Source organism: Oncorhynchus tshawytscha, linkage group LG13, assembly GCF_018296145.1.
Source record: "Oncorhynchus tshawytscha isolate Ot180627B linkage group LG13, Otsh_v2.0, whole genome shotgun sequence".
Lineage (NCBI taxonomy): Eukaryota > Metazoa > Chordata > Actinopteri > Salmoniformes > Salmonidae > Oncorhynchus > Oncorhynchus tshawytscha.
This window is the reverse complement of record NC_056441.1, coordinates 2,839,697-2,867,196: the sequence shown is the minus strand read 5'-3', so window position 1 is coordinate 2,867,196 and position 27,500 is coordinate 2,839,697. Positions and strand designations below refer to the sequence as shown.

The 27,500-nt window shown below is 44.2% G+C and overlaps 1 protein-coding gene across 1 annotated transcript in view; it reads left to right on the top strand.

The window, feature by feature from the left end:
- LOC112220687 (CUB and sushi domain-containing protein 2-like) overlaps positions 1-27,500 on the top strand; it is a 927,456-nt gene that overhangs the window by 628,479 nt on the left and 271,477 nt on the right. Inside the window, 2 exon segments of the mRNA XM_042295064.1 lie at positions 13,637-13,839; positions 16,985-17,176. Of these exon segments, the coding sequence (XP_042150998.1) occupies positions 13,637-13,839; positions 16,985-17,176 (395 nt within the window).

The window sequence follows — 27,500 nt, the reverse complement described above, 5'->3', positions numbered from 1 at the left end:
GCCAAGGTATGTATAGTTTTTGTGTGCTCTAGGGCAACAGTGTCTAGATGGAATTTGTATTTGTGGTCCTGGTGACTGGACCTTTTTGGAACACCATTATTTTGGTCTTACTGAGATTTACTGTCAGGGCCCAGGTCTGACAGAATCTGTGCATAAGATCTAGGTGCTGCTGTAGGCCCTCCTTGGTTGGTGACAGAAGCACCAGATCATCAGCAAACAGCAGACATTTGACTTCGGATTCTAGCAGGGGAGGCCGGGTGCTGCAGACTTTTCTAGTGCCCTCGCCAATTCGTTGATATATATGTTGAAGAGGGTGGGGCTTAAGCTGCATCCCTGTCTAACCCCACGACCCTGTGTGAAGAAATGTGTGTGTTTTTTGCCAATTTTAACCGCACACTTGTTGTTTGTGTACATGGATTTTATAATGTCGTATGTTTTACCCCCAACACCACTTTCCATCAGTTTGTATAGCAGACCCTCATGCCAGATTGAGTCGAAGGCTTTTTTGAAATCAACAAAGCATGAGAAGACTTTGCCTTTGTTTTGGTTTGTTTGATTGTCAATTAGGGTGTGCAGGGTGAATACATGGTCTGTTGTACGGTAATTTGGTAAAAGCCAATTTGACATTTGCTCAGTACATTGTTTTCATTGAGGAAATGTACGAGTCTGCTGTTAATAATAATGCAGAGGATTTTCCCAAGGTTACTGTTGACACATATTCCACGGTAGTTATTGGGGTCAAATTTGTCTCCACTTTTGTGGATTGGGGTGATCAGTCCTTGGTTCCAAATATTGGGGAAGATGCCAGAGCTAAGTATGATGTTAAAGAGTTTTAGTATAGCCAATTGGAATTTGTTGTCTGTATATTTGATCATTTCATTTAGGATACCATCAACACCACAGGCCTTTTTGGGTTGGAGGGTTTTTATTTTGTCCTGTAACTCGTTCAAGGTAATTGGAGAATCCAGTGGGTTCTGGTAGTCTTTAATAGTTGATTCTAAGATCTGTATTTGATCATGTATATGTTTTTGCTCTTTATTCTTTGTTATAGAGCCAAAGAGATTGGAGAAGTGGTTTACCCATACATCTCCATTTTGGATAGATAATTCTTCGTGTTGTTGTTTGTTTAGTGTTTTCCAATTTTCCCAGAAGTGGTTAGAGTCTATGGATTCTTCAATTGCATTGAGCTGATTTCTGACATGCTGTTCCTTCTTTTTCCGTAGTGTATTTCTGTATTGTTTTAGTGATTCACCATAGTGAAGGCGTAGACTCAGGTTTTCCGGGTCTCTATGTTTTTGGTTGGACAGGTTTCTCAATTTCTTTCTTAGATTTTTGCATTCTTCATCAAACCATTTGTCATTATTGTTAATTTTCTTCGGTTTTCTATTTGAGATTTTTAGATTTGATAGGGAAGCTGAGAGGTCAAATATACTGTTAAGATTTTCTACTGCCAAGTTTACACCTTCACTATTACAGTGGAACGTTTTACCCAGGAAATTGTCTAAGAGGGATTGAATTTGTTGTTGCCTAATTGTTTTTTGGTAGGTTTCCAAACTGCATTCCTTCCATCTATAGCATTTCTTAATGTTACTCAGTTCCTTTGGCTTTGATGCCTCATGATTGAGTATTGCTCTGTTTAAGTAGACTGTGATTTTGCTGTGGTCTGATAGGGGTGTCAGTGGGCTGACTGTGAACGCTCTGAGAGACTCTGGGTTGAGGTCAGTGATAAAGTAGTCTACAGTACTACTGCCAAGAGATGAGCTATAGGTGTACCTACCATAGGAGTCCCCTCGAAGCCTACCGTTGACTATGTACATACCCAGCGTGCGACGCTCTCTCTCTCTCTCTCTGTCTCTCTCTGTCTCTCTCTGTCTCTCTCTGTCTCTCTCTGGCTCTCTCTGGCTCTCTCTCTCTGGCTCTCTCTCTCTCTCTCTCTCTCTCTCTCTGTCTCTCTCTGTCTCTCTCTGGCTCTCTCTGTCTCTCTCTCTCTCTCTCTCTCTCTCTCTGTCTCTCTCTGTCTCTCTCTGGCTCTCTCTCTCTCTCTCTCTCTCCCTCTCTCTCTGTCTCTCTCTGTCTCTCTCTGTCTCTCTCTGTCTCTCTCTCTCTCTCTCTCTCTCTCTGTCTCTCTCTCTCTCTATGTCTCTCTCTCTCTCTCTGTCTCTCTCTGTCTCTCTCTGTCTCTCTCTCTCTCTCTCTCTCTCTCCTCTCTCTCTCTGTCTCTCTCTGTCTCTCTCTGTCTCTCTCTGTCTCTCTCTCTCTCTCTCTCTCTCTCTCTCTCTCTCTCTCTCTCTCTCTGTCTCTCTCTCTCTCTCTGTGTCTCTCTCTGTCTCTCTCTCTCTCTCTGTCTCTCTCTGTCTCTCTCTGTCTCTCTCTGTCTCTCTCTCTCTCTCTCTCTCTCTCTCTCTCTCTGTCTCTCTCTGTCTCTCTCTGTCTCTCTCTGTCTCTCTCTGTCTCTCTCTCTCTCTCTCTCTCTGTCTCTCTCTCTCTCTCTCTCTGTCTCTCTCTCTCTCTCTGTCTCTCTCTGTCTCCCTCTCTCTCTCTGTCTCTCTCTGTCTCTCTCTGTCTCTCTCTGGCTCTCTCTCTCTCTAACATGAGGATTAGTGAGCATTGGCAGCGAGAGGATTGGCTGGCTGAAAGACAAGAGTTTCCTTCTGCCACGAACTTTGATCTCACAGACAGAGAGACAGAGAGAGAGAGCTAGGGAAGGTGAGAGAGATGGGGGAAGAGAGAGAGAGAGAGAGAGAGAGATTAGTCTGGTGTTGACAGAATCAGGTACCCTATCATGTAGCAGGTTTACTTTGAATAGCCAACCTATTAATACAACCTCAAAACCATCGTCTCTGTTCCTTCTTTCCTTTAACCCTGTCTGATCCCTGTCTGAGCTGGGTGGTTAGGAACCCTCCTCTTTAACTGTTTTCTCTGTATTCCCTCCCTGACACTTGTTGACAATTTATTTTGGGAAAACAAAACACATTTTATAAGGAGGATGGGATCCACCCAAATCATTTGGGTTCCTGGATCCTTTCACAGCATTATATTGCAAATATACATTATACCTGGAAGAAACACTATATACTAAGTAAGTTAATGTATGTCCCTCTAACTGCCCTGAATGCCTCAGCTGATCCTACAGCTGTTGTCTGCAGTAATCATGTGTCTATGAACCAGAGTGTCAGCACTGAGGTGATGTGCACTAGGAAGTCCACTGTGAGCAGCACTAACATATATATCATGAGCATGTCTACTGCTGCTAAGCTTCCAAATGAATCCCAGAAAAGTAATGTTCGATAAACAAATGCTTTACAGCTAAAGCTGTATAAAATAAAATTAAAATAAAATTAATCACTAACCTTTTTTTTTTAACCTTTATTTTACTAGGCAAGTCAGTTAAGAACAAATTCTTATTTTCAATGATGGCCTAGGAACAGTGGGTTAACTGCCTGTTCAAGGGTAGAACGACAGATTTGTACCTTGTCAGCTCAGGGATTTGAACTTGCAACCATTTCGGTTACTAGTCCAATGCTCTAACCACTAGGCTACACTGATCTTCATCAGAACATCAGCACTCCCAGGAATCCACAATAAATGTTCGAATTGTTTCGATAAAGTGAATCTTTATGTCCAAATACCTCCTTTTTTGAGGAACTCAAGCTAACTCTCACATGAACACGCGTGGTCAGCTCACGCCACTCTGGCAGACCACTGACTCATTCAGTTCGCATTCCCCCATCCCGCATTCCCTCATCCCCCATCCTGCACAGTAGAAACATCAAACAAGGTTCTAACGACTGGTGACATCTAGTGGAATCCTTAGGAAGTGCAATTTAACCCCATAGACACTGTCTATTCGATAGGCCAAGAGTTGAAAAACTACAAACCTCAGATTTCCCACTACCTGGTTGGATTTTTCTCAGGTTTTCGCCTGCCATATGAGTTCTGTTATACTCACAGACATCATTCAAACAGTTTTAGAAACTTCAGAGTGTTTTCTATCCAAATCGAATAAAATGCATATTAGCAACTGTGAAGAGCAGGCAGTTTACTCTGGGCACCTTATTCATCCAAGCTTCTCAATACTGCCCCTGCAGCCATAATTAATTTTCATCCAAAGGTGAAAATGCTGCTCCCTAGCCCAAACAGGTTAGCATAGTGATGAGTTTTGTGGGCATTATGGTGTTGAATGCTGAGCTGTAGTCAATAAATTTTTGACTTAAAAAAAAAAAAAAAATGTTTAAGGTGGTCTGCTTAAAACACTCGGACAGGTTGAAAATGTCAGTGGAGACACTTGCTCAGCGCATGCTTGTAGTACACGTCCTGGTAATCCGTCTGGCCCTGCCACCTTGTGAATGTTGACCTTTCTAAAGGTCTGACTCACAACGGTTGCGGAGAGTGTGATCACACAATCCTCCAGTACAGCTGGTGCTCTCATGCATATTTCATATTTCAGTGTTGTTTGCCTCGAAGCAGGCATAGAAGACGTTTAGCTTGTTTGTTAGGCTCGTGACTGTGCTTCCCTCTGTAATGGTTTGCCCTGCCACATCTGACACATTCGACTTCAGAGTGTAGTACGACTCGATCATAGTGCTGTATTGACACTTTGCCTGTTTGATGGTTCGTCGGAGAGCATAGCGGGATTTCTTTTTAGCTTCCGGGTTAGAAATGAATAACTTGCTAGTAACTGATGACATTCATATACTGACTATCAGATGACATGTTGTTACTATCTCTGAAACTCACTTAGATACCTTAGATAATACCTTTGATGATAGTGTTAGCAATGGTTATTACATCTACAGAAATACATCATATTCAGTGGTGTTGCTGTTTATACTCAGAACCACATTCCTGTAGAGCTGAGAGAGGATCTCATGTTAAATACTGTTGAAGTAATATGGCTACAGGTTCATCTGCCTCCCCTAAAGCCCATTCTGGTGGGAAGCTGCTATAGACCACCAAGTGCTAACAGTCAGTATCTGGATAACGTGTGAAATGCTTGATGATATGTGATATCAACAGAGAGGTATATTTTCTGGGTGATTTAAATATTGACTGGCTTTCATCAATCTGCACACTCAAGAAAACGCTTCAGACTGTAACCAGTGCCTGCAACCTGGATCAGGTTATCAGTCAACCTACCAGGGTAGATACAAGAAAAATAGAAAAGAACAAGAAAAATAATAAAACTGTAACCAGTGCCTGCCACCAGTCAACCTACTAGGGTAGATACAAACAGCACAGGAATGAAATCATCAACAATGTCACCTGTACTCCCTCTCTGACCTCTAGGTCAACAGCTCGTTATGGCGCACACCTGCACATTATGACACTCACCTGGACTCCATCACCTCCTTGATTACCTGCTCTATATGCGGTGGCAGGTAGCCTTAGAGCGTTGGGCCAGTAACCGATCGAATCTCCGAGCTGACAAGGTAGAAATCTATAGTTGAACAAGGCAGTTAACCCACTGTTCCAAGGCCGTCATTGAAAACAGAATTTGTTCTCAACTGAGTTGCCTAGTTAAGGCCAAAAGATATGGTAATGTCATTTTTTTTACCCATTTTCAAGAGTGTGTGGGAGGAGAGGTGGAGTCTAAATGGGGTGGAGGTGGAGAGTCTAAATGGAGTTGAGGTGAAGTCTAAATGGGGTGGAGGTGTGTTACTGATGGTAGGCTTTGTTACTTTGGTCCCAGCTCTCTGCAGGTCATTCAGTAGGTCCCCCGTGTGGTTCTGGGATTTTTGCTCACCGTTCTTGTGATCATTTTGACCCCACGGGGTGAGATCTTGCGTGGAGCCCCAGATCGAGGGAGATTATCAGTGGGCTCCCACAGTTGATTTCTTCAAACCAAGCTGCTTACCTATTGCAGATTCAGTCTTCCCAGCCTGGTGCAGGTCTACCATTTTGTTTATGGTGTCCTTTGATAGCTCTTTGGTCTTGGCCATATAGGAGTTTTATAGTCTTTTATACTGATAACAAGTTCAAACAGGTGCCATTAATACAGGTAACGAGTGGAGGACAGAGGAGCCTCTTAAAGAAGAAGTTAAAGATCTGTGAGAGCCAGAAATCTTGCTTGTTTGTAGGTGACCAAATACTTATTTTCCACCATAATTTGCAAATAAATTCATAAAAAATCCTACAATGTGATTTTCTGGATTTTTTTTCTCCCATTTTGTCTGTCATAGTTGAAGTGTACCTATGATGAAAATTATAGGCCTCTCTCATTTTTTTAAGTGGGAGAACTTGCACAATTGGTGGCTGACTAAATACTTGTTTTGTCCCACTGTATGTAGCGATCACCGTATGTTGTCGAATTTCATCCCGCTAACGGGTTCAGTGCGCAGAGAGGTTAACAGCAGACTCGTATATTTCCTCAGTGAAATCAATGTACCGGGCAAACGTCAAATTGTCTTTTTACCAAATTACTGTACGACAGACCACGTATTCACCCTGCACACCCTAATTGACAAACAATCAAACCAAAACAAAGGCAAAGTCTTCCCATGCTTAGCTGATTTCAAAAAATCTTTTGACTCAATTTGGCATGAGGGTCTACTTTTCAAAATGATGGAAAGCGGTGTTGGGGGGAAAACATATACAATTACAAATTGAATCAATGAACACGTGTGCAGTTAAAATGAGTAAAAACATTTTTTTTCCCCACAGTGCCGTAGGGTGACACAGGGTTGCAGCCTGAGGCCCACCCTCTTCAAAATAAAGTATTGTATAAGTAGAATTAGCGATGGCACTAGAACAGTCTGCAGCACTCAGCCTCACACTAATAAAATCTGAAGTCAAATGTCTACTGTTTGCTGATGATCTGGTGCTTCTGTCCCCAACCAAGGAGGGCCTACAGCAGCACATACATCTTCAGCACATTTTCTGCCAGACCTGGGCCCTGACAGTACATCTCAGTAAGCCTAAATGGTATTCAAAAAAAGGTCCAGATGCCAGGACCTTTAAATAAAAATATATAATCTTGACACTGTTGCCCTAGAGCACACAAAAAACAATACCTCGGCCTAAACATCAGCACCACAGGTAACTTCCACAAAGCTGTGAAAGATCTGAGAGACAATGCAAGAATGGCCTTCTACACCATCGAAAGCAACATACAATTCAACATCCCAATTAGAATGTGTCTAGACATACTTGAGTCAGTTATAGAACCATTGCTCTTTGTGAGGTCTGGGCTCACCAACCAATAATTCACACAATGGGACAAACACCAAATTGAGACTCTGTGTACAATGTAAAACACCAAATAATGAATCCAGAGCAGAATTAAGCAGATTCCCACTAATGATGTGTGACCAGTTGTGTGATGTGTGACCAGTTGTGTGATGTGTGACCATTTGTGAGATGTGTAACCAGTTGTGTGATGTGTGACCAGTTGCCGCAAGAAAAGGGCAACCAGTGAAGAACAAACACCATTGTAAATACAACCTATACTTATGTTTATTTATTTTCCCTTTTGTACATTAACTATTTACACATCGTTAAAATACTGGAAAGCTTCTAGTTCCCTCCTCATCCATCTGGTTTTATCTATACCTTATTCTCAGAGAGAGAGAGAGAGATAGAGATAGAGAGAGACAGACTGAGAGAGAGAGAGAGAGAGATAGAGAGAGACACAGAGTGAGAGAGAGACAGAGAGAGAGAGAGAAAGAGACTGACTGACTAATTCACTTAACTGATTATAGTAAGCCATGGTACTGGGTATTAGCCATGTGTTTGTGGGTGGGTGGTAGTCTGGTGACAATGGTAGGGCTTCCCTTACCAGTGGGTTCCATTCCTTAAAGGGATTACCAGAAACATGTTCCCCTGCCTTTATGTCTCCCTATCACTTCATGGCACAGTCTGCTTATATTTCATCTGTCACCAACTTACCACCTGCAGTTGCATTGTGACTTAACATGTCGACAGTGCTCAGAACCAACTTCGAGTTGAGGTGAAGTCTAAATGGGTTGGAGGTGGGGTCTAAATGGGGTTGAGGTGGAGTCTAAATGGGGTTGAGGTGGAGTCTAAATGAGGTGGAGGTGGAGTCTAAATGGAGTTGAGGTGGAGTCTAAATGGAGTTGAGGTGGAGTCTAAATGGAGTTGAGGTGGAGTCTAAATGGAGTTGAGGTGGAGTCTAAATGGGGTGGAGGTGGAGTCTAAATGGAGTTGAGGTGGAGTCTAAATGGAGTTGAGGTGGAGTCTAAATGGAGTTGAGGTGGAGTCTAAATGGAGTTGAGGTGGAGTCTAAATGGGGTTGAGGTGGAGTCTAAATGGGGTGGAGGTGGAGTCTAAATGGGGTTGAGGTGGAGTCTAAATGGGGTTGAGGTGGAGTCTAAATGGGGTTGAGGTGGAGTCTAAATGGGGTTGAGGTGGAGTCTAAATGGGGTGAAGGTGGAGTCTAAATGGGGTTGAGGTGGAGTCTAAATGTTAAGATGAGGGGAACAGGGAGAAAAGTGTGAAAAAACGTTTAAATCATCACCTGTGGTCTGTCTCTCTAAATCATCACCTGTGGTCTGTCTCTCTGTCTCTCTAAATCATCACATGTGGTCTGTCTCCGTGTCTCTGTGGTCTCTCTCTCTCTAATTGTTTATGTTATTTTTAATTTCACCTTTATTTAACCAGGTAGGCAAGTTGAGAACAAGTTCTGATTTACAACTGCGACCTGGCCAAGAATAAAGCAAAGCAGTTCGACACATATAACAACACATATGTGGAGTAAAACAAACATACAGTCAATAATACAGTAGAAAAATAGGTCTATATACGATGTGAGCAAATGAGGTGCGATAAGGGAGGTAAAGGCAAAAAAAAGGCCATGGTGTCGAAGTAAATACAATATAGCAAGTAAAACACTGGAATGGTAGATTTGCAGTGGAAGAATGTGCAAAGTGGAGGTAGAAATAATGGGGTGCAAAGGAGCTAAATAAATAAATAAATACAGTAGGGAAAGAGGTAGGTGTTTGGGCTAAATTATAGATGGGCTAAGTACAGGTGCAGTAATTTGTGAGCTGCTCTGACAACTGGTGCTTAAAGCTAGTGAGGGAGATAAGTGTTTCCAGTTTCAGACATTTTTGTAGTTCGTTCCAGTCAGTGGCAGCAGAGAACTGGAAGGAGAGGCGGCCAAAGGAAGAATTGGTTTTGGGGGTGACAAGAGAGATATACCTGCTGGAGCGTGTGCTACAGGTGGGTGCAGCTATGGTGACCAGCGAGCTGAGATAAGGGGAGACTTTACTTAGCAGGGTCTTGTAGATGACCTGGAGCCAGTGGGTTTGGCGATGAGTATGAAGCGAGGGCCAGCCAACGAGAGTGTACAGGTTGCAGTGGTGGGTAGCATATGGGGCTTTGGTGACAAAACGGATGGCACTGTGATAGACTGCATCCAATTTATTGAGTAGAGTTTTATAGGCTATTTTTTAAATGACATCACCAAAGTTGAGGATTGGTAGGATGGTCAGTTTTACAAGGGTATGTTTGGCAGCATGAGTGAAGGATGCTTTGTTGCGAAATAGGAAGCCAATTCTAGATATAACCTTGGATTGGAGATGTTTGATGTGAGTCTGGAAGGAAAGTTTACAGTCTAACCAGACAGCTAGCTATTTGTAGTTGTCCACATATTCTATGTCAGAACCGTCCAGAGTAGTGATGTTGGACGGGCGGGCAGGTGCAGGCAGTGATCGGTTAAAAGCATGCATTTAGTTTTACTTGTATTTAAGAGCAATTGGAGGCAGTGAAATGGGAGTTGTATGGCATTGAAGCTCGTCTGGAGGTTAGTTAACACAGTGTCCAAAGAAGGGCCAGAAGTATACAGAATGGTGTCGTCTGCGTAGAGGTGGATCAGAGACTCACCAGCAGCAAGAGCGACATCATCGATGTATTTGAAGAGGGGGATGACCGCAGCTGCTTTCCAATCTTAGGGAATCTCAGACGACACGAAAGAGAGGTTGAACAGGCTAGTAATAGGGGTTGCAACAATTTCGGCAGATAGTTTTAGAAAGAAAGGGTCCAGATTGTCTAGCCCGGCTGATTTGTAGGGGTCCAAATTTTGCAGCTCTTTCAGAACATCAGCTGACTGGATTTGGGCAAAGGAGAAATGGGGAATGCTTGGGTGAGTTGCAGTGGGGGGTGCAGGGCCTTGGTTTATCTAACTGCCTGTGTATATTGGTTTCTAGCTTCCCTGAAAAGTTGCATATCATGGGGGCTGTTCGATGCCAATGCAGAACGCAATAGGATGTTTTTGCATAGGTTAACTCTTGAAACTACCCATCCCGGATCCAGGAGAATTATCATCAACTACCCTAATTAGCATTTTTTTATTTTTTATTTCACCTTTATTTAACCAGGTAGGCTAGTTGGGAACAAGTTCTCATTTACAACTGCGACCTGGCAAAGATAAAGCAAAGCAGTGTGAACAGACAACACAAAGCTCGTTAGGAGGTTAGATAGCACAGTGTCCAAGGAAGGGCCATAAGTATACAGAATGGTGTCGTCTGCGTAGAGGTGAATCAGGGAATCGCCCGCAGCAAGAGCAACATCATTGATGTATACAGAGAAAAGAGTCGGCCCGAGAATTGAACCCTGTGGCACCCCCATAGAGACTGCCAGAGGACCGGACAACAGGCCCTCCGATTTGACACACTGAACTCTGTCTGCAAAATAGTTGGTGAACCAGGCAAGGCAGTCATTAGAAAAACCGAGGCTTCTGAGTCTGCTGATAAGAATATGGTGATTGACAGAGTCGAAAGCCTTGGCCAGGTCGATGAAGACGGCTGCACAGTACTGTCTTTTATCGATGGCGGTTATGATATCGTTTAGTACCTTGAGCGGGGCTGAGGTGCACCCGTGACCTGCATTGCGCAACGGTCAAAAAATATTACTAGAAAATATTAATATTCATGAAATCACAAGTGAAATATAGTTTAGCCATTTAGCCTTTTGTTAATCACCCTGTCATCTCAGATTTTGAAATTATGCTTTACAGCCAAAGCAAGACAAGTGTTTGTGTAAGTTTATCGATAGCCTAGCATAGCATTATGTCCAGCTAGCAGCATGAAGCTTGTTCACGAAAATCAGAAAAGCAATCAAATTAACCGTTTACCTTTGATGATCTTCAGATGTTTTCACTGACGAGACTCCCAGTTAGACAGCAAATGTTCCTTTTGTTCCATAAAGATAATTTTTATACCCAAAATACCTCCTTTTGTTGGTCACGTTGTGTTGAGAAATCCACCGGAAATAGCGGTCACGACAATGGCGAAAAAAATTCCAAATTATATCGACAGAAACATGGCAAACGTTTTTTATAATCAATCCTCAAGAAGTTTTTCAAATATAATATTCGATAATATATCAACCGGGACAATTTACTTTTCAGTAGGAGCGAGAGGAAAAATGACTACCTCTGTCTTTTACGCAAGAATCACTCTGAGAGCCCTCAGCTGGCCACTTACGCAATGTAGTCGTTTACCCTCATTCTTCAACATAAAGGCCTGAAACCATGTTTAAAGGCTGTAGACACCTTAGGGAAGCCACAGAAATAGGAATTTGGTTGATATCCCTTTCATTGGGCAATAGGGATGCATAGAAAGACAGGGGTTTCAAAATAAGAGTCACTTCCTGATTGGATTTTTCTCAGGATTTCGCCTACAATATCAGTTCTGTTATACTCACAGACAATATTTCTACAGTTTTGGAAACTTTAGATTGTTTTCTATCCTAAGCTGTCAATTATATTCTAGAATCCGGTCATGAGAAATAGGCGGTTTACTTTGGAAACGTTATTTTTAAGGGCAGTCAGATATGGAGAGAACCAAGGGCTATATCTGTTCCTGGTTCTAAATTTCTTGAGATGGGGCATTCTTATTTAAGGTGGCGAGGAAGGCATTTAAAAAAATAACCAGGCATCCTCTAATGACGGGGTGAGGTTAATATCCTTCCAGGATACCCAGGCCAGGTCGATTAGACAGTCCTGCTCACTGAAGTGTTTCAGGGAGCGTTTGACATTGATGAGTGGAGGTCGTTTGACCGCTGACCCATTACGGATGAAGGCAGTGATCACTGAGATCTTGGTTGAAAACAGAAGAGGTGTATTTAGAGGGCAAGTTGGTTAGGATGATATCTATGCCCGTGTTTACGGCTTTGGCGTGGTACCTGGTAGGTTCATTGATAATTTGTGTGAGATTGAGGGCATCAAGCTTAGATTGTAGGATGGCTGGGGTGTTAAGCATGTTTCAGTTTAGGTCGCCTAGCAGCACGAGCTTTGAAGATAGATGGGGGGCAAGCAGTTCACATATGGTGTCCAGAGCACAGCTGGGGGCAGAGTGTGGTCTATGCCTGGCGGCAACGGTGAGAGACTTGTTTTTAGAGAGGTGGATTTTTAAAAGTAGAAGTTCAAATTGTTTGGGTACAGACCTGGAGAGTAGGACAGAACTCTGAAGGCTATCTCTCCACTAGATTGCAACGCCACCCCTTTGGCCATTCTATCTTGTCTGAAAATGTTGTAGTTTGGGATGAAGATGTCAGATTGTTTAGTGGTCTTCCTAAACCAGGATTCAGACTCGGCTAGAACATCCAGGTTGGCAGAGTGTGCTAAAGCAGTGAATAAAACAAACTTAGGGAGGAGGCTTGTAATGTTAACATGCATAAAACCAAGGCTATTACGGTTACAGAAGTCATCAAAAGAGAGCACCTGGGGAATAGGAGTGGAACTAAGGGCTACAGGGCCCGGATTCACCTCTACATCACCAGAGGAACAGCGCAGTAGTAGGATGAGGGTACGGCTAAAAGCTATGAGAATTGGTTGTCTAGAACGTCCAGAACAGAGAGTAAAATGAGGTTTCTGGGGGCGATAAAATAGCTTCAAGGTATAATGTACAGACAAAGGTATGGTAGGAAGTGAATACAGTGAAGGTAAACATAGGTATTGAGTGATGATGAGAGAGCTATTGTCTCTAGAAACATCATTGAAACCAGGTGATGTCATCGCATATGTGGGTGGTGGAACTGAAAGGTTGGATAAGGTATAATGAGCAGGGCTAGAGGCTCTACAGTGAAATAAGCCAATAAACACTAACCAGAACAGCAATGGACAAGGCATATTGACATTAAGGACAGGCATGCTTAGTCGAGTGATCATAAGGGTCCAGTGAGTAGTGAGGTTGGTTGGGGTCACGGCGATTCAGACAGCTAGCCGGGCCATCGGTAGGTAGCTAGCACAGGATGGAGGTCTGTCCCCAGCCACCTTGTGCATTTCTGTCGGTAGATTAGTGGGGGTCTGTGTGGTAGAGGGGATCAATCCAATTGGCAAATAGATATAGTTATAGTGACCCAAGAAAAATTGTCCACCTCTCTTCTTCTACTTCTCTCCTCATCTCCTTTCCTTCTCACCTAACTTCTAGATCCCTGTCCTCTTCTCCTCCTTTCTTCCTCTCATTTCCTTCTCATCTATCCTTATCTCCCTCTCCACCTCTCCTCTTCTCCTTCTCTCCTCCTTCTCTCGTCTCCTTTCTACCTCCCCACCTCTCCTCTTCTTCTCCTGTTCTTTCCTTCTCCTCTACCCTCCATATATTTCCTCTCTTCCTCCGTATCCATATCTTCCTCTCTTCCCCTCTACCACATGACTAACCTCCTCTTCCTCTCTCTAAAGTCTCCACTTCCTGGTATTCCATACGGAGGAGGTTCACGATGTGTTGCGTATCTGGGACGGTCCCCAGGATGGAGGGGTCCTCCTGAGGGAGCTCAGCGGATCGACCCTTCCGCCTGACGCCCACAGCACCTTCAACACCGTCAGCCTCCAGTTCAACACCGACTTCTTCACATCCAAACAGGGCTTCGCTCTGCAGTTCTCTGGTAAGGAGGCAGTCTGTGTGTGTAGTGGAGAGAGGGAAGTTTCTGAGGTCGTGTGTATGTGGTGGGGAAGTGTTTGTATCTGCTCATCTTTACAGGCTATATAAATCCATATAGAAAGTGTCTGTTCAGGGGCGGCAGGTATCCTAGTGGTTAGAGGCAGGTAGCCTAGTGGTTAGAGCAGGTAATCTAGTGGTTAGAGGTAGGTAGTCTAGTGGTGAGAGCAGGTAGTCTAGTGGTTAGAGGTAGGTAGTCTAGTGGTTAGAGCCGGTAGCCTAGTGGTTAGAGCAGGTAGCCTAGTGGTTAGAGGCAGGTAGCCTAGTGGTTAGAGGTAGGTAGTCTAGTGGTTAGAGGCAGGTAGTCTAGTGGTTAGAGCAGGTAGCCTAGTGGTTAGAGCAGGTAGCCTAGTGGTTAGAGCAGGTAGCCTAGTGGTTAGAGCAGGTAGCCTAGTGGTTAGAGGCAGGTAGCCTAGTGGTTAGAGCAGGTAGCCTAGTGGTTAGAGCAGGTAGCCTAGTGGTTAGAGCAGGTAGCCTAGTGGTTAGAGGCAGGTAGCCTAGTGGTTAGAGCAGGTAGCCTAGTGGTTAGAGGCAGGTAGCCTAGTGGTTAGAGCAGGTAGCCTAGTGGTTAGAGCCGGTAGTCTAGTGGTTAGAGCAGGTAACCTAGTGGTTAGAGCAGGTATCCTAGTGGTTAGAGGCAGGTAGTCCAGTGGTTAGAGGCAGGTAGTCTAGTGGTTAGAGGCAGGTAGTCTAGTGGCTAGAGGCAGGTAGTCTAGTGGTTAGAGCAGGTAGCCTAGTGGTTAGAGGCAGGTAGTCTAGTGGTTAGAGCAGGTTGCCTAGTGGTTAGAGCAGGTAGCCTAGTGGTTAGAGGCAGGTAGCCTAGTGGTTAGAGGCAGGTAGTCTAGTGGTTAGAGCAGGTAGCCTAGTGGTTAGAGGCAGGTAGTCTAGTGGTTAGAGCAGGTAGACTAGTGGTTAGAGCAGGTAGTCTAGTGGTTAGAGCAGGTAGCCTAGTGGTTAGAGGCAGTTAGCCTAGTGGTTAGAGGCGGTAGCCTAGTGGTTAGAGGCAGGTATCCTAGTGGTTAGAGCAGGTAGCCTAGTGGTTAGAGCAGGTAGCCTAGTGGTTAGAGCAGGTAGCCTAGTGGTTAGAGCAGGTAGCCTAGTGGTTAGAGGAGGTAGTCTAGTGGTTAGAGCAGGTAGCCTAGTGGTTAGAGGCAGGTAGTCTAGTGGTTAGAGCAGGTAGCCTAGTGGTTAGAGCAGGTAGCCTAGTGGTTAGAGGCAGGTAGCCTAGTGGTTAGAGCAGGTAGCATAGTGGTTAGAGCCGGTAGTCTAGTGGTTAGAGCAGGTAACCTAGTGGTTAGAGCAGGTAGCCTAGTGGTTAGAGGCAGGTAGTCCAGTGGTTAGAGGCAGGTAGTCTAGTGGTTAGAGGCAGGTAGTCTAGTGGCTAGAGGCAGGTAGTCTAGTGGTTAGAGCAGGTAGCCTAGTGGTTAGAGGCAGGTAGTCTAGTGGTTAGAGCAGGTTGCCTAGTGGTTAGAGCAGGTAGCCTAGTGGTTAGAGGCAGGTAGCCTAGTGGTTAGAGGCAGGTAGTCTAGTAGTTAGAGGCAGGTAGTCTAGTGCTTAGAGCAGGTAGCCTAGTGGTTAGAGGCAGGTAGTCTAGTGGTTAGAGCAGGTAGACTAGTGGTTAGAGCAGGTAGTCTAGTGGTTAGAGCAGGTAGCCTAGTGGTTAGAGGCAGTTAGCCTAGTGGTTAGAGGCAGGTATCCTAGTGGTTAGAGCAGGTAGCCTAGTGGTTAGAGCAGGTAGCCTAGTGGTTAGAGCAGGTAGCCTAGTGGTTAGAGTGTTGGGCCAGTAACAAGCAGGTAGCCTAGTGGTTAGAGGCAGGTAGTCTAGTGGTTAGAGCAGGTAGCCTAGTGGTTAGAGCAGGTAGCCTAGTGGTTAGAGGCAGGTAGCCTAGTGGTTAGAGGCAGGTAGCCTAGTGGTTAGAGGCAGGTATCCTAGTGGTTAGAGCAGGTAGCCTAGTGGTTAGAGCAGGTAGCCTAGTGGTTAGAGCAGGTAGCCTAGTGGTTAGAGTGTTGGGCCAGTAACAAGCAGGTAGCCTAGTGGTTAGAGGCAGGTAGTCTAGTGGTTAGAGCAGGTAGCCTAGTGGTTAGAGCAGGTAGCCTAGTGGTTAGAGGCAGGTAGCCTAGTGGTTAGAGGCAGGTAGCCTAGTGGTTAGAGGCAGGTAGCCTAGTGGTTGGAGGCACGTTGCCTCGTGGTTAGAGCGTTGGGCAAGTAACTGAAATGTTGCTAGATCGATTCCCCGAGCTGACAAGGTTAAAATCAGTAGTCCTGAGCAAGGCAGTTAACCCACTGCTCCCCGGTAGGCTGTCATTTTAAATAAGAATTTGTTTTTAACTGACTTGCCATGATAAATTAAAATAAACATGTATTAAACAGAATTACAGGCAGGGGCCTCCCGGGTGGCTGTGGTCTAAGGCACTGCATCATAGAGCTATCTGTGCCACCAGAGACTTTTGGTTCGAGCCCAGGCTCTGTGGCAGCCGGCCACGACCGTGAGGTCCATGGGGCGACACACAATTGGCCTAGCGTTGTCCGGGTTAGGGAGGGTTTGGCCGGTAGGGAAATCCTTGTCTCATCGCGCACTAATGACTCCTGTGGTGGGCTGGGCACAGTGCCTGCTGACCAGGTCGCTAGGGTGCACTGTGTTTCCTCCGACACATTGGTGGGGCTGGCTTCCGGATTGGATGCGCGCTGTGTTAAGAAGCAGTGTGGCTTGGTTGGGTTGTGTTTCAGGAGGACGCATGGCCTTCGACCTTTGCCTCTCCCGAGTCCGTACAGGAGTTCTATAGATGAGACAAGACAGTAACGACTAACAATACCACGAAGTTGGGGAGAAAAAGGGGGTAAAAATGTTTTACTGCCTGTATAAATCCATATAGAAGGGTCAAGGGTCTGCTAAAAGATATAGTGATGGATCCTAACGTGAGGTATGTGTAAGTAACTTAGTGACTCAATGTAAATAATGTATACATGTCAATGGAAAAATCAAGACATTGTGAGTTTCTATTCAGCCCTATACAGTATGTATGTACTGTAGAGTTGAAAACAGTTGTTATCTTTGCTGCTCTAACATCGTGGAGTCTTCCTCTATCTCCAGTGTCTACTGCTACGTCATGTAACGACCCAGGTCTGCCCGCCAACGGGACCCGCAGTGGGGACAGCAAGGAGCCCGGAGACCATGTCCTGTTCCAGTGTGATCCCGGTTACGTCCTTCAGGGGGCCACCAAGATCACCTGCACAGAGATCAACAGCCGCTTCTTCTGGCAGCCTGACCCCCCCACCTGTACAGGTAAGACATGCTAACCCAACATCCCACCTGCACAGGTAAGACATGCTAACCCAACATCCCACCTGCACAGGTAAGACATGTTCACCCAACACCCCACCTGACCCAGTCTATACCAACGGTACCTACGTACGACCCAGTCTATACCAACGGTACCTACGTATGACCCAGTCTTTACCAACGGTACCTACGTACGACCCAGTCTATACCAATGGTACCTACGTATGACCCAGTCTATAGCAACGGTACCTACGTACGACCCAGTCTATACCAACGGTACCTACGTACGACCCAGTCTATACCAATGGTACCTACGTATGACCCAGTCTATAGCAACGGTACCTACGTACGACCCAGTCTATACCAACGGTACCTACGTATGACCCAGTCTTTACCAACGATACCTACGTACGACCCAGTCTATACCAATGGTACCTACGTATGACCCAGTCTATAGCAACGGTACCTACGTACGACCCAGTCTATACCAACGGTACCTACGTATGACCCAGTCTATACCAACGGTACCTACGTATGACCCAGTCTTTATCAACGGTACCTACGTACGACCCAGTCTATACCAATGGTACCTACGTATGACCCAGTCTATAGCAACGGTACCTACGTACGACCCAGTCTATACCAACGGTACCTACGTATGACCCAGTCTATACCAAGAGTACCTACGTACGACCCAGTCTATGCCAACGGTACCTACGTACGACCCAGTCAATGCCAACGGAACCTACGTACGACCCAGTCTCTACCAACGGTACCTACATACGGCCCAGTCTATACCAATGGTACCTACATACGGCCCAGTCTATACCAACGGTACCTACGTACGACCCAATCTATACCAACGGTACCTACATACGACCCAGTCTATACCAACGGTACCTACATATGACCTAGTCTGTATCAACAGTACCTACGTATGACCCAGTCTGTATCATACCATGTAGTTTCTCTACCTGCTACAGTAGTCCGGGTGAGGGTCATACCATGTAGTTTCTCTACTGGCTACAGTAGTCCGGGTGAGGGTCATACCATGTAGTTTCTCTACTGGCTACAGTAGTCCGGGTGAGGGTCATACCATGTAGTTTCTCTACCTGCTACAGTAGTCCGGGTGAGGGTCATACCATGTAGTTTCTCTACCGGCTACAGGTCATACCATGTAGTTTCTCTACCAGCTACAGTAGTCTGGGTGAGGGTCATACCATGTAGTTTCTCTACCTGCTACAGGTCATACCATGTAGTTTCTCTACCTGCTACAGGTCATACCATGTAGTTTCTCTACCGGCTACAGTAGTCTGGGTGAGGGTCATACCATGTAGTTTCTCTACCTGCTACAGGTCATACCATGTAGTTCCTCTACCGGCTACAGTAGTCTGGGTGAGGGTCATACCATGTAGTTTCTCTACTGGCTACAGTAGTCCGGGTGAGGGTCATACCATGTAGTTTCTCTACCTGCTACAGTAGTCCGGGTGAGGGTCATACCATGTAGTTTCTCTACTGGCTACAGTAGTCCGGGTGAGGGTCATACCATGTAGTTTCTCTACCTGCTACAGTAGTCCGGGTGAGGGTCATACCATGTAGTTTCTCTACCGGCTACAGTAGTCTGGGTGAGGGTCATACCATGTAGTTTCTTTACCTGCTACAGTAGTCCAGGTGAGGGTCATACTCATCCTATCTACACATGTTAGTACTTTAAGACACAGCTGTTCCTTCCTGGAATCCTAGGGAATAGGAAGTGCACTATACAGGGAATAGGGCTCTGGTCTAAAGTAGTACCACTATATAGGGAATAGGGCTCTAGTCTATAGTAGTACCACTATATAGGGAATAGGGCTCTGGTCTATAGTAGTACCACTATATATGGAATAGGGCTCTGGTCTATAGTAGTGACTATATAGGGAATAGGGCTCTGGTCTATAGTAGTGCACTATATAGGGAATAGGGCTCTGGTCTATAGTAGTACCACTATATAGGGACCATGGTGCATTTAAGATGGTCTCAGTAAGTGCAGACAAACAGACTGCTATTAATTCTCTATAATCACAGAGGGCTCCAACTTTGGGCTGAGAGAGAGACAAAGAGAGAGAGACAGAGAGAGAGAGAAAGAGAGAGACAAAGAGACAGAGAGAGAGCAAGAGAGAGGCAGAGAGAGAGAGAGAGAGAGAGAGAGAGAGAGAGAGAAAGACAAAGACAGCGATAGCGACAGAGAGAGAGAGAGACTACTATGTAGAGACTCAGTGAGCATAGCCTTGCTATTGAGAAAGGCCGCTGTAGACAGACCTGGCTATCAAGAGAAGACAGGCTATGTGCACACTGCCCACAAAATGAGGTGGAAACTGAGCTGCACTTCCTAACCTCCTGCCCAATGTATGACCATATTAGAGATACATATTTCCCTCAGATTACACACATCCACAAAGAATTCGAAAACAAATCCAATTTTGATAAACTCCCATATTTACTGGGTGAAATTCCACAGTGTGACATCACAGCAGCAAGATTTCTGACCTGTTGCCACGAGAAAAGGGCAACCAGTGAAGAACAAACACCATTGTAAATACAACCCATATTTATGCTTATTTATTTTCCCTTGTGTTCTTTAACCATTTGTACATTGTTACAACACTGTATATATATATATATATATATGTATAATATGACATTTACATGTATAATATATATGTGTATATATATATATATATATGTATAATATGACATTTGTAATGTCTTTATTGTTTTGACATTTCTGTATGTGTAATGTTTACTGTTAATTTGTATTGTTTATTTCCCTTTTGTATATTATCTACCTCACTTGCTTTGGCAATGTTAACACATGTTTCCCATGCCAATAAAGCCCCTTGAATTGAATTGACAGAGAGAGAGAGAGAGAGAGAGACAGAGAGAGAGAACGGGGGGGACAGTAATTAACAACAGCAATTAGGACATTGTAATTAGCTGCCTTGTTTAATCAGGGCCAGGCTTAATTATTTTGAAGGTTCCTTTGAAAACACAAACAGAAAGAGAGAGTTTGTGGATGTTCCTGGTTCCAAGAGGAACAGGTTGAAAACACAAACAGAAAGAGAGGGATTCAATGTTCATGGGCATTAGTCTCCATCCTGCAAAACCACTTAGGGGGACTTTGTTTGACTTAACCAAAAACATTATATGTGACTTAGTCAAATACATTATTCTGTATGGACTTTACAGTGCCTTAGTCAAATACATTATTCTGTATGGACTCTACAGTGCCTTAGTCAAATACATTATTCTGTATGGACTCTACAGTGCCTTAGTCAAATACATTATTCTGTATGGACTCTACAGTGCCTTAGTCAAATACATTATTCTGTATGGACTCTACAGTGCCTTAGTCAAATACATTATTTTTTATGGACTCTACAGTGCCTTAGTCAAATACATTATTCTGTATGGACTCGACAGTGCCTTAGTCAAATACATTATTCTGTATGGACTCTACAGTGCCTTAGTCAAATACATTATTCTGTATGGACTCTACAGTGCCTTAGTCAAATACATTATTTTTTATGGACTCTACAGTGCCTTAGTCAAATACATTATTCTGTATGGGCTCTACAGTGCCTTAGTCAAATACATTATTATGTATGGACTCTACAGTGCCTTAGTCAAATACATTATTCTGTATGGACTCTACAGTGCCTTAGTCAAATACATTATTTTTTATGGACTCTACAGTGCCTTAGTCAAATACATTATTCTGTATGGACTCTACAGTGCCTTAGTCAAATACATTATTCTGTATGGACTCTACAGTGCCTTAGTCAAATACATTATTCTGTATGGACTCTACAGTGCCTTAGTCAAATACATTATTTTGTATGGACTCTACAGTGCCTTAGTCAAATACATTATTCTGTATGGACTCTACAGTGCCTTAGTCAAATACATTATTCTGTATGGACTCTACAGTGCCTTAGTCAAATACATTATTCTGTATGGGCTCTACAGTGCCTTAGTCAAATACATTATTCTGTATGGACTCTACAGTGCCTTAGTCAAATACATTATTCTGTATGGACTCTACAGTGCCTTAGTCAAATACATTATTCTGTATGGACTCTACAGTGCCTTAGTCAAATACATTATTCTGTATGGACTCTACAGTGCCTTAGTCAAATACATTATTCTGTATGGACTCTACAGTGCCTTAGTCAAATACATTATTTTGTATGGACTCTACAGTGCCTTAGTCAAATACATTATTCTGTATGGACTCTACAGTGCCTTAGTCAAATACATTATTCTGTATGGACTCTACAGTGCCTTAGTCAAATACATTATTCTGTATGGACTCTACAGTGCCTTAGTCAAATACATTATTCTGTATGGACTCTACAGTGCCTTAGTCAAATACATTATTCTGTATGGACTCTACAGTGCCTTAGTCAAATACATTATTTTGTATGGACTCTACAGTGCCTTAGTCAAATACATTATTTTGTATGGACTCTACAGTGCCTTAGTCAAATACATTATTCTGTATGGACTCTACAGTGCCTTAGTCAAATACATTATTCTGTATGGACTCTACAGTGCCTTAGTCAAATACATTATTCTGTATGGACTCTACAGTGCCTTAGTCAAATACATTATTCTGTATGGGCTCTACAGTGCCTTAGTCAAATACATTATTCTGTATGGACTCTACAGTGCCTTAGTCAAATACATTATTCTGTATGGACTCTACAGTGCCTTAGTCAAATACATTATTTTGTATGGACTCTACAGTGCCTTAGTCAAATACATTATTCTGTATGGACTCTACAGTGCCTTAGTCAAATACATTATTCTGTATGGACTCTACAGTGCCTTAGTCAAATACATTATTCTGTATGGACTTTAGAGTGCCTTAGTCAAATATAGGTATGTGCGTAGTAGTTCTTTTGTGATGCCAATACAGTATACAGTACAGTCTGTTTAGTTTGATAGCACACCACATACACACAGAAGCTTAGCGAGAGAGAGAGAGAGATAGAGAGAGAGAGAGACAGAGAGAGAGAGAGAGAGAGACAGAGAGAGAGAGAGAGAGAGAGACAGAGAGAGAGGGAGAGAGAGACAAAGAGAGAGAGAGAGACAGAGAGAGAGAGAGAGAGAGAGAGTTTGTGAGTTTTTATAAAACCTTTATTTTTTACTCAAGTGTTAACATAAATTTTGTAATTCCTAAACAAAAATAAATACATAACATATACATTCAACTTATTTCATCAGCAAAAAATAATTTCCCCTCCTCTACAAAACAAAGCACTCCTTCGTAGGCCCACTTCTCCTCAAATAATAGGAGATCTTTTACAGCTGAAAAGAACTCAAAATCTACTTTTATTCTTGCTTTCACTAATCCTTTAAAAACACATCTTACATCCTGCCCATATCCCGTTTCTATCTTGTGTTTCCTACTCAGAAAAATTGACATCTTAGCTTGTCCCAAAATAAAATTTTACATTTGACATTTTCTTTTCTGTTGTTTACTATATTGAAACCCCAAAATAAAAACAGTGTTATTGAAAAACTCCCCTACAGCTTTAAACAAAGATTCCACCAATAGAGGTTTTATCCTCTCACACTCCATAAAACAGTGAAAAATGGTTTCTCTTATATTACAAAAAAGGACATCCATCTCTAACATCTGAGTTAATAACAGATACAAAAGCATTAACTGCAATGATGCCATGTAAAACCCTCCATTGTATATCACCAGTACCCTTTTGTAACGGTGGCTTGTACAGTGCCCTCCATGCTGGCTTTACCTTGTCATCAATGCCCAATTTTACCCTCCATGGAGTGTCTTTTCTATTTTTCAATTTATCTTTATTCAACACCTTGACATACCCCCTATACAAGTCCTTCCCATTCACATCATCCAAACCCACCTCCTCCAACCCTCTCAAATCCAGCAATAACGCCTTTCTTTCTGACTCTGGGATATTTGGTGTAATCCCTAGTCTTGGAAATGAGACGTCTTCATCTTGTACCTTCTTCTTGTGGCTACTAAGCATACCCCATTCTTCTGCTGACAGAGCCTTCCTACAGCTCCCCAGCATTTGTCCGACAATCCTTTCCGACCTCATCCCCAAATGTTCTGCCACCCGTCTTCCATCCATTAAGGCGGGCCCAGCCATGGCCATTAACTGTTTTAAGGTGATGATTTTCCCCTTCACCAGAATCTTGGAGAAATGTGGAACAGCTGCAGTTGTACAATCCAGTCTTGCCCCATACACCAGAGGTTCCTCCAACAGCCAATGCACTGACTCCGCTGAAGTTCGTTTGGACACCTTCATTATGCTCCACACTCTGAGAAGGCCTCTGTAAAACGGAGGTACTCCCTCCCTAGAAATCTGGCTACTATCAACCAGAAATAAAGTCTTCTTTAAACCTAATCCTCCAACCCGCTGTAATACAAGACCTGCCACCCCTCTCCACACCACATCGCAATCACATTGTTAACTATAATAGTGCGCCCCCTATATGACATACGAGATAGTAACCAACGCCATCTCCTCATCCTCCCTTCCACCATTTCAACCACCCCACTCCAATTTTTTTCCATAGTCCCCTCATCTCCTAGGTACACTCCAAGATACTTAAAACCTCCCTTACACCATTCTAGCCCCCTGGCAAAGCCATGATCCCTCCAGACCATTCTCCAATCTGTAAAGCACAACTCTTTTCCCAATTTACCTTTGCAGAGGATATTCCCCTAAAACGATCAACCATTAGACTCAAGCTATCCGCCTCCGCTTGATTTTTCACTAACACAACTACATCATCAGCATGGGCTGAGAGACGAATAGGAGGAATATCCTCTGAAAAGTACACCCCTGCAATGCGACTTCTAATGCTATTTAGTAGTGGCTCTATAGCAATGGCATATAACATTCCTGACAAAGAACATCCCTGCCTAATACCTCTACATACTTTAAAAGGAGCACTCAAACCACCGTTAACTTTCAATGTCACCATATATCACCTTTATCATGGCAATAAAACCGGAGCTGAACCCAAACGCCTCAAACGTGTGCCATAAATATTGATGTTCAACTCGGTCAAATGCCTTTTCCTGATCAATTGAAATTAGACCAGCATCCAACCCAATAGCCCTAGAGACGTCCAAAAAATCACGAATCAGAGAAATGTTATCCCCTATCTGCCTGCCAGGAACACAGTAGGACTGATCCGTATGTATGATTTGCCCCAATCCCACTGGAGTTATCACACTTGATTTACAGACCTGAGATTGATGCTCAAAAACATAAAACCTATCTAACCTGGCCATAGAGATGATGTTCTCTCTCACATGCGCCCAGGTGTACTGCCTTGTTCCTCCATGTTGACTCCGCCAAATATCACACAGTTCATGTGTTACAATGAGGCATTTTAAAAACATCCTTGAGGCTATATGAGGTTCTTGGTGATTTCTATCTAAATCACTAACTGTGCAGTTAAAATCCCCAGCAATAAATAAATAATCTTCTTTGTTACATTTCTCAATGGTATTTGATAATGTCTCTAAAAAACATACCCTCTCAACTGTCACCACTGGGGCATATACATTTATCAGACACATAGTGATGTTTTCATACCTTGCTCTAACTTTTAATAACCTCCCCTCAACTACCTCTTCAACCTCATATGACAAATGCAAAAACCCTTTTGAGAACAAGATAACCACACCCCCACTTTTTGAGTTTTTATGACTACACACCACTGTCCCCCCCACTCCTGTTGCCACATAACTTCATTTTCCAAATTACTATGCGTTTCTTGTAGAAAATTCATGTCACTTCCCTTTCCCCTAATTAACTCATACACCATGGCTCTTTTTTTACCATCTCTTGCCCCATTTACGTTTAAAGAAGAAATCTTAAAACTGCTCAATGAACAATGTAGGGTAAGTAACATTATATAAGGTAGCATTGTTTAAAGTGGCTAGTGATATATTTACATCATTTCCCATCAATTCCCATGATTAAAGTGGCTGGAGTAGAGTCAGTGTCATTGACAGTGTGTTGGCAGTAGCCACTCAATGTTAGTGGTGGCTGTTTAACAGTCTGATGGCCTTGAGATAGAAGCTGTTTTTCAGTCTCTCGGTCCCAGCTTTGATGCACCTGTACTGACCTCGCCTTCTGGATGACAGCGGGGTGAACAGGCAGTGGCTCGGGTGGTTGATGTCCTTGATGATCTTTATGGCCTTCCTGTAGCATCGGGTGGTGTAGGTGTCCTGGAGGGCAGGTAGTTTGCCCCCGGTGATGCGTTGTGCAGACCTCACTACCCTCTGGAGAGCCTTACGGTTGAGGGCGGTGCAGTTGCCATACCAGGCGGTGATACAGCCCGCCAGGATGCTCTCGATTGTGCATCTGTAGAAGTTTGTGAGTGCTTTTGGTGACAAGCCGAATTTCTTCAGCCTCCTGAGGTTGAAGAGGCGCTGCTGCGCCTTCCTCACGATGCTGTCTGTGTGAGTGGACCAATTCAGTTTGTCTGTGATGTGTATGCCGAGGAACTTAAAACTTGCTACCCTCTCCACTACTGTTCCATCGATGTGGATGGGGGTGTTCCCTCTGCTGTTTCCTGAAGTCCACAATCATCTCCTTAGTTTTGTTGACGTTGAGTGTGAGGTTATTTTCCTGACACCACACTCCGAGGGCCCTCACCTCCTCCCTGTAGGCCGTCTCGTCGTTGTTGGTAATCAAGCCTACCACTGTTGTGTCGTCCGCAAACTTGATGATTGAGTTGGAGGCGTGCATGGCCACGCAGTCGTGGGTGAACAGGGAGTACAGGAGAGGGCTCAGAACGCACCCTTGTGGGGCCCCAGTGTTGAGGATCAGCGGGGAGGAGATGTTGTTGCCTACCCTCACCACCTGGGGGCGGCCCGTCAGGAAGTCCAGTACCCAGTTGCACAGGGCGGGGTCGAGACCCAGGGTCTCGAGCTTGATGACGAGCTTGGAGGGTACTATGGTGTTGAATGCCGAGCTGTAGTCGATGAACAGCATTCTCACATAGGTATTCCTCTTGTCCAGATGGGTTAGGGCAGTGTGCAGTGTGGTTGAGATTGCATCGTCTGTGGACCTATTTGGGCGGTAAGCAAATTGGAGTGGGTCAAGGGTGTCAGGTAGGGTGGAGGTGATATGGTCCTTGACTAGTCTCTCAAAGCACTTCATGATGACGGATGTGAGTGCTACGGGCGGTAGTCGTTTAGCTCAGTTACCTTAGCTTTCTTGGGAACAGGAACAATGGTGGCCCTCTTGAAGCATGTGGGAACAGCAGACTGGTATAGGGATTGATTGAATATGTCCGTAAACACACCGGCCAGCTGGTCTGCGCATGCTCTGAGGGCGCGGCTGGGGATGCCGTCTGGGCCTGCAGCCTTGCGAGGGTTAACACGTTTAAATGTCTTACTCACTTCGGCTGCAGTGAAGGAGAGACCGCATGTTTCCGTTGCAGGCCGTGTCAGTGGCACTGTATTGTCCTCAAAGCGGGCAAAAAGTTATTTAGTCTGCCTGGGAGCAAGACATCCTGGTCCGTGACTGGGCTGGGTTTCTTCCTGTAGTCCGTGATTGACTGTAGACCCTGCCACATACCTCTTGTGTCTGAGCCGTTGAATTGAGATTCTACTTTGTCTCTGTACTGGCGCTTAGCTTGTTTGATAGCCTTGCGGAGGGAATAGCTGCACTGTTTGTATTCAGTCATGTTACCAGACACCTTGCCCTGATTAAAAGCAGTGGTTCGTGCCTTCAGTTTCACACGAATGCTGCCATCAATCCACGGTTTCTGGTTAGGGAATGTTTTAATCGTTGCTATGGGAACGACATCTTCAACGCACGTTCTAATGAACTCGCACACCGAATCAGCGTATTCGTCAATGTTGTTGTCTGACGCAATACGAAACATCTCCCAGTCCACGTGATGGAAGCAGTCTTGGAGTGTGGAGTCAGCTTGGTCGGACCAGCGTTGGACAGACCTCAGCGTGGGAGCTTCTTGTTTTAGTTTCTGTCTGTAGGCAGGGATCAACAAAATGGAGTCGTGGTCAGCTTTTCCGAAAGGGGGCGGGGCAGGGCCTTATATGCGTCGCGGAAGTTAGAGTAACAATGATCCAGGGTCTTTCCACCCCTGGTTGCGCAATCGATATGCTGATAAAATTTAGGGAGTCTTGTTTTCAGATTAGCCTTGTTAAAATCCCCAGCTACAATGAATGCAGCCTCCGGATAAATCGTTTCCAGTTTGCAGAGAGTTAAATAAAGTTCGCTCAGAGCCATCGATGTGTCTGCTTGGGGGGATA